Below are 13,468 nucleotides of genomic sequence, written 5' to 3'. Positions count from 1 at the left end.
CTGCTGTCCCTCCTGCTTGTGCATTTGTTTTTAGTACCTCCCTGGACAGTGTCACATCCTGATGCAAAGATTTGGGGCTGCAACACTGCCAGCAGCTGTGGTGCTGAGGAGAAGACCCCTGATACAAACTGATGCTTACTGCTGTAAGAGGTCCCCTAAAGGGGGTTAGCCTAGGTGCAAGTACATGCAATACTGAGCACAGTGGGGGTCCTGGTTCTGCCTGAGGGCACCACACATGATAATAATAATTCATGTCTGTCAGAGGCAGAGTAAATTACTAGCATAAGAATCTGTGACTCATCCTGGATCCTCTTATATTCAAGCCTGTACTTTGTGGGGGTCCCTGGATGCTGCATTTGAAGTCTCAGTGCAGAAGCAGAATTTCACGAGAAATAGAGGTGTTCAGCTGTTCCTGGGTGCCTCTGTGCCATGTCAGCTCATGTGTCTGCCTTGAGCCTAGATAGTCCATTGAGCAGGTATGGGGAAGACACACCAGTTCCCTAGCTAGCATCATATCCACCTGTCTTGGTCTCCCCAGCCTGAATGACTAAGTAGCCATGTACAGCTGAGTTAATTTGGGGGAAGTTGTCAGCAGCAGAGCAAGGTTTAAGCTCATGCCTCTGTAGTTGTACCAAAAGGCTTTTGTAAGTCCTTGTAACTGCTGTCCTGTTAGAACCTTTGTTGAGCTGATCTGTTTCTCATGAGGGCAGATACTACAGTGATGAGTGAAATAAGAAGTTGTAAAGAACAGGCTAGAATCCCTGAGAATAAGATCATACATTGTTAACTAAAGAGAAGATTGGATTTTCAGAAATACCTGGAGAAAGACTGACTCTGATCCCACAGAAGGCAATCGGAGTTTCACCATCCACCTCAACGAGTGTCACTGAGCCAACACAGAGTGCTTTCAAAAATCACACTGATAGCTTTATACATGAAACAACACTGTCAAGATAAGGATTGCATAGTATTTATAACATTATCGTGCCATTTGGGCTAACCTGGTGCCTGTTCTTTCCAAGCGTCACTGACCGAGAGCTACATTTTGTCACTGTTTTGGGATTGCCAAACAATCTCAATGTTCAGGAACTAAATTCAGAAATTGTATTCTATTATCATTGGAAAAATGATAAAGTGTACCCCTGTACTCAGTCTGCTGGATGAATGAATGATTGGAGAACCTTTGGAAGTTGATCATATACTATCTAGGGACAGCTAATATCATAGTTAAAAATAAGGACCGTGATGTATGGCTATGGCACCAAGAGTCAGGGAACTGTAGCTTTAAGGCATCTTCGCATACTTCCAATACAGGACTATTCCACCAATGAAAGTTAAGGAAGTCTAATAGTTTCTTGTCTAGTTTATGCCACCTGCCAAAGACCTGAAGGACTGTTATGGCAGCCTGGAGTGGAAGTAAGCTGGATTGGGAAGTAGCAGAAAAACAGTATTTTCCATAGCTGGGCAAAAGTGGGAGGTGGTAGGAAGGAGAACTTCTGCTCCACATGGGTAGGTCTTCTGTGATTTAGGACAATAACCTGACACTGGCACAATGCAGCCTCAACATGCTGGACACTCTGGGTTAAGTTCTCCATCATTTTGAGCTGGTGCACATCATGTGCCCTATAAACCCACAATGATAATTTGACAATGTGGTCTGCATAGCTGGACCACTAGGCCCTGGGACAAAATTTTCTTCTAGACTAGGTGAAGGCTCTAATGGGCCATGGAGAATGAATCCTGCCGTCCCCTAGACGTGATGTCACAAGGCCATGATTGAGCTGCACCAAAATGGAAGAGGAGGGTTTGAGGGAAATGTAGTGTCACTGAAAAATATAGCTGGAAGGGACCTTGAGCAGGCAAAACTAGTCCCCTGCTCTGGCTCAAGGCAGGATCATCCCTGTCTAAACCATCCCAGACCTGTTTGCTGAACCTGTACTTAAAATCTGGCATTCTGTTGCCCAGGAGCATAAATAGGAATATTGGTACCCTGGGCAAAGATGCCTCTGTGTGTGTGTGTGTGTGTGTGTGTGTGTGTGTGTGTAGGGGTTGCTTCTCCTGTTCTGGCCTCCCACTCTCCCGCTCCTAGTTATACCATTGCTGCTGCCTGTGCTGTGTTGTACCTGTTCTCTTCACAGAACCTGTTCCACGTACCTGTTTTGTTCACTGAAGATGCTGGCTAGGCATGTCAGGGAGTATTTGTGTATAGTAAAACCTGCTTCCATGAAGAGGGTTGGACTAGGTGACCCTTCAGTCTCCAGGGCTGGCAATCAGATATCTGTCATCAGTGCTACATTCATCTAAGAGGGGATGAGAGATGCAAGAAGCACAGCACAAATGACCTGGTTATAAAGTTTGCCTTCGCATGTTTCTGCACTTCTCCACTTGGAAATGGAGAGGAGATGGATGAAAAGCAAACGAAGAGTGGCAGCTCCTGGGCACCACAGGCCTAGGCAGAGTGGGCAGGGACAGGCTGAGTTATAGAACTGCACTTATTCTCTTTTGCTGGGGAATTAGCTTCGTGCTGAGTTGTTTTTATCAATGACAAATTTGAAGCAGAAGGTACAAAGTCCAAAATAAAAGGGAGCCAGGCAGAAAGGGAGAGCGCAGTGGAATCTGGGGTCAGCTTGTGTTTCTGGTTTTCTTCCCTTTTTTTGGAAATTGGCACAGGGAGGTTGTTATTCTTTTCCCCAGTCCTTCTGGCAGCTCACAAACAAAGACAGCTTCATTGACTGCTTGCCCTGTCCCAGGGGAAAGGGAGCCAAGATTGCCAAGCTGGACAGAAAACCTGAAAGAGGGGAAGAAAGGAAGAAAGAACAGCAAAAGAAAGATGAGCTTAGAAAAATACGACCAAAGCAAAATGTTTGGAAATAGACAAATTGAGATGTTCAAAGGAAGATGGCAGGAGAAAGGAAGGAAGAGAAGAGGCTTTTTTGTGAAATTGTTGGGATCAAAGGTGTTGCAGAGCAGAAGAGCATACCCAAACTTCCCTACTCTGATTTGCAAGCAAATCTGGGACTTTAGAAACAGGTACAAAGAGGCTTGTTGAAGGCCTGATCCTAACTCCCTATGCAGGTGATTGGACTTGAGCAGGTCAGGGAGCACAGCCTGTCTGAGAGCAGGATTGCCTCTGCCCCCATATTGGGCTGAAATATTGCTGCATGTGCCCAAAGGACACCACCATCTCCAGCAGCACCTACCACCACACTCAAAGCCCAGGAGAAGCAGAGGCATAACAAGCAGTTTCTGCACCCTAGAAGGGGTGGTAGTGGCTGGGGCGGTCATGCTGGCTGGGCCAATGGCAGCCACCACCATTCCTGAACTCCCTCAAAATCAGTGCCCAGAGCTACCGTCCTGGCCACCTCTAGTTATACCATGGAGGAGGCATGCTCTGGTGAGTGAGGGTAACACTGCTGGTAGCACAGCATGTTCTTAACATGGCTGTTGCTCCGGAGAGGGAACTCAGGAGCCAGAACATATTCATAAATGATCCATTCCTTTCTGTGTGCCCTGAGCACTGACCTTCCTTTTGGATCCATGTCTGTAGCTAAAGTGGTATCTTTGACTCTGATCCCATTCTCCTTCTGCATCTCCCATGGTTGCAGATCTGCAGTGCTTGAATGAAGTGCTTGTCCACTTCTTCATCTCTTGTCCCTGGAGTTTCTACTATTATCCACTCTACATCCCAGCCCTTTGGAGTTTAGCATGTGCAGAAAGAGGCTGTTCCCTGCCTCCTTGAGAAATGCAACCGTATCCGACTCCACAGAGAACTCCACCAGATTCTAGCTGTTTCAGAACTCAGATCAAAACTATTTCTCTTGGGCCAAATGTAACCAGGTGTAATGCCACTAACTGCAATGGAATATGTGAGAGATGAGATTGGGCTGATGTGTTTAACACCCTCTGTGGGACTGTATCCAGCGCACCCAAAAGGACCTGGGGCACAGACCCTCAGCTGGTCTAAATCAGTTAAGCTCTATTGATTTTGGTGGAGCTGTGCCAGTTCACACCAGATGAGGATCTGCTGCCTGGCCTCTCTCTGCCTCTCTCCTAGCTCCTACTAGCACCAGCTGCCTTCTTCCAGTCTGGCTATGGAGAGTACAAGGACTTACTCCTTTACTGTTCCTACCATCCCAGGCAGCCGGCCTGTTTCTCCACCATCTATTTTATTTTAGATCTCAGATGAGCACACCCATGGGTTGCTTTCCGTCTCATTGTTCTTAGTATTTGTATTGCCTTATCCCCCAAAGAGTCGATCTGAATCCATTATACTGGGAGTTGTGCAAATACACAAAAAGCCCTGTTGGTCCCTGTCTAACAAGCTTAAAATCCATGCCTCTCAGTTTCTCTCACCATCTGCTGTCATTTATTATGAGCTCTGCTGTTTTATTATTCACAGTAGACCAAATCCACAGCTGATATAAACTGACAGACCTCAGCAGAAGTCAAAGGAACTACATCAATTTACCCCAACTGAGAATCTACTCAAAACAACTCCCAGAGAGCATCAGGGGGATTTGGTGTGTAAATAATCTGCAGTACAAAATGATGCTGGTTTTACTGCTCTTTGACTCACCATGAATGCTGAGCTAGGGCCCTGCAGATATTTTATCTGTAGGCTTCTTCTCTTCTCTGGGGGTGATGCTGTCTCTGAGACAAAGCTTCTTTAAAATCACTCAGAGCGTAATCTTTCCTTGTTTCTCCTCTGCAGACTGTGACTCGTACTGCAAACCAGCCAAAGGCAATTACAAGATCAATCTGAAAAAGTACTGCAAGAAGGATTATGGTAAGGAGATCCTCCCTGCTTCCAAGTCAATTTAGCTGTGAAGAAAAGTGAGCTTGGAATGGTTTCACCCATTCCTGATTTGCTCAGGGTGCTCCCAAGTACATGCCTCCCTGCCCATATCCCATCAGAGCATCCTTCCCATGCTCTCAGCAGCTCATTCTCTCCATCTTCTGCACACCATGTCCCTCAAACTAGCCAGAGCTCTGATCACTCACGGAAGAGACTTCCAAGGTCGGCAGGGACTAAAAGTCATCACTCTCTGATGATTGCTTTGAGGCTAATGACAGTCTTCTGTTGAGCTGATGTCCATACCTCATAAAAAGTCTCCCTTTCAGCTAATTTTCAGCTAGATGATGGGAATTTGTACCTACTTGGTAGGTACTAAGAATTAAAGGGGATCACTATAAATGGCTTGGATGTAAAATTGCAGGTCCCAATCTGAATATTTGTTGCTCTGTGGCATTAAATAATGAGGCATCTGAGGCTGAGGGTTGCATCCATGGTCAGGAAGTAACTGCAAGGGCAGCAGTTTCTCAGATTTTTGCCTTTAGTGTGCTGTGGGTATCACTCGTCTTGATACAGCAGGGTTTACAGAAAAAGCCACCTTTCCCTTCCCTCCCCAGAGAACTGCGGAGCAGATGTGAACTTCTCATTTCCTGAGGCAGTCCTTCCAGAGCAGTGCTGAAGTGTACTGAGGGTTGGTGGTGGGTGAGTTCAGGGTATCAAGCACTGCCATCATGGTATTGTACCAGCCCCAGAGGCAGAGAGGCCTTAAGCCTCCAGGCCTGTCAATCTGGCCCCTTTCACTAGCACTAGATTCATGAAAACAAACCTTCTAAAAAATTCCGTGCCCTCTCCTCCTCTCCCCCTCCATCCTTCTCTGTCTGCCAAATATGTTAAAAAGAACATTTTCTCCATGCGCTTGTTTTCTGAGGGGGCTTGGGAGAAATCTGATGAAAATCACCCCTGTGAGGCCAGGGCTCAGAGGATCCTGACTGCACGTTGTTAATCACTCTGACACGAGTGCATTCACACTTAGGAGCGATGGGAGGTTTGTCGGGGAGAGTTTTTTGATTGATCTTCCGCAGGAACCCTTGGCTTTAGCAGAAAAGATGTTTTTGGCAAGGTGGAGAGCAATAGAAATGGTTGTCAGATGGCTTTGAGTCGGGTGCAGTGGGGGGGAGGAGGTAGCTGGAATAAATGTGAGCTTGGAGTGAGAAGAGTCCAACTCTCTAAAGTTATCTCCGCCATTCAGCCAGACTTTTTTGCAGCTAAACCCATTTAGTTTCTCAGGATTTCCACTGGAACGGCACTCAACACAGCGTCTGACAAGCCAACCATGCCCCTTCCATGGATTCCTTTAGTAATCTCCTGGGAGGTTAGAGACCATTGGTACTGTAACATGCTGAGTAGAAACAAGTCCTAAATTAGAGCATTTTAGATGTAAAACAGCCTACTGGAAATAATTTTTTCCCTGAAAATTGTCTACACAAAATTGTTTTAATCATAAAGTCATTTTTAGCAAAAAAAAAAAAAAAAAGAAAAGTTTTGACAGAAACATTTCAACCAACCCTACTCCTGAGTCACCGAGTACTATAGCCAGGAGAAACCATTAAATATCATTAAATCAGCCCATACAGAAGCTGCTATGAAACCAGACAGATTGTTTCATTAAAGGTTGGGGCTTCCATCTAAAAGTAGAATCAAGTGTACAAATACCAAGCCAAGGAAGTTTGCCTGTTGCCAGAACTTTATAACAATCATACAAATGTTGAGCCAAGAAGGTCGGCCTGTCGCCAGACTTTTATTAAAGGAACCAGGGAAATAGTATCATTGCCAACTCCTTCCTGCTCTCTCAGTCACTGCATCTCTCTTTGCCTCTTTTCTCCCAGTCGTCCAAGTGAATGTCCTAGAAATGGAGACCGTGGCAAACTGGGCCAAGTTCACTATCAACATCCTCTCAGTCTACAAGTGCCGTGATGAGCGGGTGAAGCGAGGTGACAACTTCCTGTGGATCCACATGAAAGACTTGGCATGCAAATGCCCCAAGATTCAGATCAGCAAGAAGTACCTGGTCATGGGAATCAGTGAAAACTCCACTGACCGGCCAGGACTAATGGCCGACAAGAATAGCTTGGTCATCCAGTGGCGGGATGCTTGGACCCGGCGCCTCCGGAAACTGCAGCGGCGGGAGAAGAAGGGGAAGTGTGTGAAACCATGATTGGTTTTGTCTGTCCCTTATGGAAGCCCCTGCCCTTTTCCCATGCTCCAGACTGCTTCCCAGAGACTCTGTGTATATATATATAGTGTGAATGGACTCTCCTGTCTATAGTGTATATTTTGGCAATGATTTCCCTCTGTGCATGTATGTACGTGTGTGTGTGCGCATGGGTGGGCTTTTTCCCTTAACGTTTATTAAAAATAACACAATAACGACAAACCTTTAATGAGGAGCAAAGTGGAAGAAGACGCTGGTGGCGCCCATTGTGTGAAGAAGCATGGAGGAAATGAGTCTATCTGGGCACCTCCCAAGTTTGTATGTCTCCTTATTTCTGACCTCTTTTCCCTTTCAGTGAGGAGCTTGCCTCTCACTGCTGCTTCTGGTGTCTGAGTGTGAAGTCTCAATGCTTTGTTCTTCTTGCTCAGTGTTAGCCTCATAGGATTGCAGTAGTCTCAGCTCTGCAGTCCATTTCCACAGCCTATGAAAATGGCCCACTTTGAGTTTCCTGTTCCCTGTGTGGTAGCTGCAGCAGATCTACACTGATTTATGCCAGCTAAGGACCTGGCTTGACATGCTGATTTCAGATCTCGGACTGCCTCTGCCTTTCTTTGTAGCCGGTATAGTTGTTGGGTAAGGGTGGGGTCCAGGAACGTTGTGGTTCAAAATGGTGGCTCATTAGTAGGCTTGTCTAAGGCCCTGGGCTGGCAGGCAGGGGAACAGTGTGGGTTAAGGCACTGTCAGAACTGCATGGTGGCGATCCAGTTATTCAGAGTTACGGTCCATTGGCAGAACTCTTGGTAGGCCCAGCACTGGACGACTGATGTTGTGAATTCCATGCACATCCCACAGTTGCTGGAAAGGCAAGGGGGTGCAAAAAGGCATGGTCAGTGTCCTGCAAGAGGGCTGGGAAGCCCAGAGAGTGACTCAGTGGGGTTCAGGCTGAGGTGCCCTGGCTGAACTGTGCTGGATAAGCATGACACACATTTTGCTCCCAACACATAATCCTGCCAGCCCCTCACTTGCCTTTGCAGTCACGTATGAAGCTGTCTAGACAGCCACTGCCCTGACCCTTAACACGTCCTGTCATTATAGACATTCATCCACCACCATGGGGTAGGCTTGAGTCCCATTCTCTTCTACTTCCCAGAACTAGTTCCCAGTAGCAGCACCATCCACATTACCTAAAGTTACCTGAGAATGCTGGGACCTGGACAGCTCTTCTCATTTTGCAGTCAGTGCAGCCATGCCCTTTAGTGGGACCCTGACTTTATGGCAGGGGACTGAATCTCCTTTCTCACTGACACCAGTTTTACACCAGCCTGGCTCATGTGACTTCCGTGAAGTGACTCCTGGTATAGGTATGATCTAGACCAAACTCAGTGTGTTGGGTCCCATGCAGTTTGCAGACTCACTTATTTTGGATATGCAGTTTGAGTACCAAGGCCCAGATTCTGATCTCTTGTACATCCATATAAATGCAGGGTGCCATCAGGCTTTATGAAAGGCCTGTGATGTGGTTTGTTATTGTAAGATTGCAATTAATGTCCACTTAGTTTGTAGAAAATACTGCCTAAAATATTCTGCCAGAACAACACTGAACAGACTATGTGTCTCAGCTCCTCAAAGATATTTAGAAGCCTAATCCCTACAGACTTCAGCAGGAGTTGGGGACCTTCATGGGTATCAGTGGTTGCAGGTCTCAGCTACAACAAGGCCCCTTCACTCCTCACTCAGTCTCCTGCCCTGTTTGCTAATCCACAAGCAAAGCTGGTCCAAGTACCTGATTGCTTCATGAGCTGGTGAGAGCAATATCTTGCACTGTTGTTATGGGTAGGGAGGACAGGAATTGTATTCCAGACGGTGTCTCATTGAATGTTATGCAGGAATCTGTGTTTCTACGCCTGTCCTGAGAATGATGCATAGCTCTGAGTGCTCAGACAATTCCGGCTATGAAACCACGGGTTGCTGGCAATATGGGAATCACTCACAGTTTGCCTGAAATTAGTAATAGAAACAATGGCCAAAAATAACAAGATCCTTTATGGGTAACATAGTTTTGACTTTGGCCTGTAACACACTTATGGTACAGCAGGCTCTCGTTCCTCAAGCTGACTGGCAGTGGGGCTTTGGGCTGACAGCCTCACTACTGAACTTAAATTTTAAAGGTATTTTCTGTGCAAAATGTTCATGCGACAAATAAGAACAGTGCATGAACAAACTGAATTATCCCTCCCAGCCCCCTCATGGTGCCTGTGTTCCTTGGGTGGCTGAGAGGGCACTAGTGAAACGGGTGAACTCCTTGCCCAAAAGTGGAGTTCTTAGGAAACTTGTCAGTGAAGAAAAAAAACAGGGGTCATCCACACCCCAAGTGTCTCGTCCTCCAACTGGCTGTGATTTACAGGGCTCAGTCCCCCACCCCCCTCAGCCTTTGTGCAACCTTTTTCATTAGCATGAAATAGTAGTGCAAAACACAACCAAATAAGAGTTCAGATCCCCAGCTGATGCAAGCTGTCCTATTAAAGCCAGTGGGACCTATGCTGGTCTATACCAGCTGAGACCCTGGACCATGAATGGTAGTAGTCTGCACTGGTTTTGCACAAGTGTGAATAGCTGCAAGGTAGAGGAGAAGGAGACCCCAGGAGTTTTATGATGTGCCCCATTGGCCCCACAGAAATCAGAAGGGGTCTTTCTGCTGGCTTTAGTGGCCACTGGCTCAGGACCTGGTGCCATGGTTTTTACTTCCTCCAGGTCCTTGGGGAAGGGTCTATGTGTATGCATGTGCATTCATGTATGCTACTGCCTCTGATCTGCAGGTAGCAGCAGGAAGACCCTCTCCAGGCAACCATGAAAGTGAGCTATTATCATAATAGCAGTTTAACTTTAAAATTTTTGGAAACTGCAAAGGCAAAGCAAAAAAGGAGGGACTCCTTCCACCACTGACAGCTGGTGTATGAATGTGCTTCTCAGAGGTAGCAGGCATGTCTTTGCATTCTCATGCACTGAATGCCACTCAAGCTGAACTCTTGGGGAAGAATTAATGCCTGAGTAGATGCAGCCTCATAACAAGGGGCTGCTGAGTTCCACTCAAGCTCATGTCTGACTCCAGTGCACCGGCTTCTTACTGTCCCTATACACAGAGGTGAACATTACAGGTAGATTATGTAAGTTGGTCCTTTCAACTGCAGCCCAAGGGCCAAATGCAGCTCTTGACCTCAGAAATCCAGCTCACTGCTGCGTTCTCCCTGTTATGGGAAGACAGCACAGATCAGCTCCTGGATTTTGAGGCTAGCAAACACAGAGTTATTTCTCCTCATGTTCTGCTAAAATTTTAGGTGCATACAGATCTAAACGTTGAAATTCCCAGACCTCTAGGAGATTTAGATGGGAATCCAAAAGGAAAGTCATATTATAATAACCTCATCTGTCTGTGTGCCTTTACTTTTTATTTAGATATATGAACACACATGGGCAAACTGAGTACTGTTTTTAGGCTCCTTGCAAGGTTGTCCTGAAGACTGCAAAGTTTGGGCACCCATAAAGGTATGACATGGGCAAAGCACGCTGCAAGAAGCCCTACCTCCTCATCTCTCTGCTTCAGTTGTCTTTAGACCTGCATGCTATAATTTGCATATCCTGTAAATATCTTCCTAAATGCAACACAGCAAAAGAATGGGGGAGATGCTACAGACCAGGACGTCTCCATGAAATACTGTTGAATATGTAAAAAGAGACCCAACAAATGTTATGGAACATAGTGTAACATATATAAGATATGTACTTTTTCTTTTTTATTATTATTATATTATTATTATTATTATTTTAATAACACAAATCTAATATGTCTTGCCTGTCTAACCCAGTGTTTTCTTTCCATGAGACAATTTAAGATTGGATTCTGTACTTAAGTTGACTGATGGTGCTTCCTCCCCTCTGTATTCCTCAGACTTTCATTCCAGTCTCTCCTGCTCTGCTTGGGATGAGGCAATCAGGAAAAAGAATTTCCTCCAGAGGATGTAAGAAGCTGTTCCAAGGACAGGAAAGAGTCAGAGGCTTTGACGATATAAAAGGGACAGATCAGTTGGCTTCAATGGTGCTGTGCCTATTTACCTAGCTGACGTACCTTTCTTCTGTTAGGAACTTGTAGGAGCAAAGGTCAAAGCTAAATGTAAAAGGGATATAATCAAGATAGAAGCCACAGGGCCTTGGGTCTTATTTCACTTGGGATGCAATTCCCCCATGTGCACTTAGTGCATAGCTTGTGCACTTAAGTACTGAAGTCCCACTTAAGTACTCAAAATAGGGCTGAAATTGGATTGGCTGTCAGCGGTGCTTCTACCTTGGGCTAGCCTACAACACAGGAGATGTCAGTCTGTCACTCTTATAACTCCATTTATATCAGTAAATTTACAGCAGCATATGAGTGAAAACAAAACATAGCTCACTGGGCCACAAGTGCTATAGGATATAGCTTTATTGAAATTAATGGCATTGTGACAGCTTGCATTGCTAGAAGATTTGTCCCCATGCCTTTCAAATGACCTCTATGTTCATTAATAGCACTACCAATGATTAAAAATCACAGGTCTGATTTCTGCTGATGCAAATGATCACAACTCCATTGGTTTCAGCAGAGCTACCGAGCTCATGGAGGTAAACCAGCTGCGGATCCGACTCAAAGAATTTATACTTCAGCAGAGCCCATTTGTTTGGGCAGCAAAACTGTTCTATTTCAGCCAGTCCACTTCTCTGGCAGTGCTTTTGACTTTGGATCCCAAAACTGCAATGGAAGATTTCAATTTAAAAGGGTCTGTATTTATTGGAATTAAACAATTATAGGAAATAAAACTCCTTCTTTCATCTTTTGACTTTGAAAAACCTCAAGTAATAATAATAATGCTTCGTATTATTAATATTATTATCATTATATTTTTCCCAAAGCCTAACTTTGACATTTCAAATGTTTGAGGTTTGTTTCTTGAAAGAAAAAGTTCACAGCAAAATAAAAAGAAGATCAGCCCACAGCTGGTATAACATCATTGCAACCAACATTCTTTCTTGGGTAATTTATGAAAGAATAATTAGCAACCAAACAGGAAACTGCCTTCTAGGCTTTCCAATATTACAAAAAAATAGGTGAGGGATCATGCAAACTCACCTAAACTATAGTAAAGGGGCATTTATAGATCACTATAAAAGTTATACATGTTACAGCTGTGAGCAGTATATGTTACAGAGGGTTTTAAATGGATTAATAGTAGGTATTATACATGCTTATAAGTCATGGATAATACAGCCTGTTGGACTCTATAACAGTCTAAACAATTAATTAGCCATGATCTAGAAATCATGTAACTATCATTACTAATCTGTCTAAAATAAAACAAAAGATGGCCAATACCTTTCTAGCAGGTTACTACTGAATTATCCCCTTGACTTCCATGGTTGAAATCTTGGTCCTATTGATGTCTACAGAGCCAAGATTTCACTTAGCAGGACATAGCAGTGTCATTACACCTTTTAGTAAGTGCCTCCAAGGTTGGACCCAAAGGACTGCACAAATAAACTATACTGTTTAACTATCAGCATACATGAGCCACACAACCCTAGCCTGAACACAGTTGTACTAGTATAAAACTGCGTATACTGAGAGGTATGCTGCCTGAAAGGAAAAGGGAATAAAGAATACTATGATGAACACTTTTGTACTGTTCTAACCATGTCCATATTTGGGATTGCATTGGTATAATTATTATAGCTGTAGAAGAAAAGTCTAAACCTTACCAATAGTTTATATATTTTGCAAAGTGGTTCCCAACCTTTTTTTGCTGCAACCCTAAATTGCCCACCAACAGGACGTCCTGACTCAGCACCATGGGGGGCTGTTGGGAGCAGAGTGCAGCAGCAGCCCAGGGGGCAGGGGAACCGCCATTGCCCGCTTTGTGCATGGTGGCCCTGCCCCGCCCACCACTCCTGGACCGCACATGTGAGTGTGCACGTGCATGTGTGTGTGAGCCCTTTGTGACCCTACTGAGGACACCCTGCAACCCTGATTTGGGTCATGCAATGAGATTGGGAACCAATGATTTAGCATATGTGGTTTCGGCATATTGTTCCAGTCACCAATGTGAAGAGCTTGAGGACCATCAGGCAGCATTGTAAATAGACATGAGTCAAGTGTGGGACATGATTTGAAGTGCATTTGTTATCATTGCAAAGACCCCATTGCTATAGGTCTGAGGCTCAGTGACCTTGTCCAATTTGAAAATGGTTGAAAAGTGCCCAGTAGTGGCATGGGTGGTTGTTGGTTGTAGCTGTGTTGGTCTAAGGACAAGGCAAACAAGGTTCTTTGGGTAAATGTGATATCTTTCATTAGACAAACTAAATAGTTGGAAAAAATGTTCTTTGCAAGCTTTCTGGCACAAACACCTTTCTTTAGGCATAGCGAGAGTCTGGTGGTGTTT

General features: G+C 45.0%; 1 protein-coding gene across 1 annotated transcript in view; it reads left to right on the top strand.

The window, feature by feature from the left end:
- NTN3 (netrin 3) overlaps positions 1-12,028 on the top strand; it is a 76,479-nt gene extending 64,451 nt beyond the window's left edge. Inside the window, exons 5-6 of the mRNA XM_019539942.1 lie at positions 4,712-4,786; positions 6,679-12,028. Of these exons, the coding sequence (XP_019395487.1) occupies positions 4,712-4,786; positions 6,679-7,007 (404 nt within the window). The 3' untranslated portion in view covers positions 7,008-12,028. The remainder of the gene's footprint in view (positions 1-4,711; positions 4,787-6,678) is intronic.
- Positions 12,029-13,468: the final 1,440 nt, after the last annotated feature.

Source organism: Crocodylus porosus, unplaced genomic scaffold, assembly GCF_001723895.1.
Source record: "Crocodylus porosus isolate Cpor-Errol unplaced genomic scaffold, CroPor_comp1, whole genome shotgun sequence".
NCBI classification, from domain to species: Eukaryota; Metazoa; Chordata; order Crocodylia; family Crocodylidae; genus Crocodylus; species Crocodylus porosus.
Note: the sequence above shows the minus strand (reverse complement) of the source record. Positions and strands in the feature narration are given on the sequence as shown.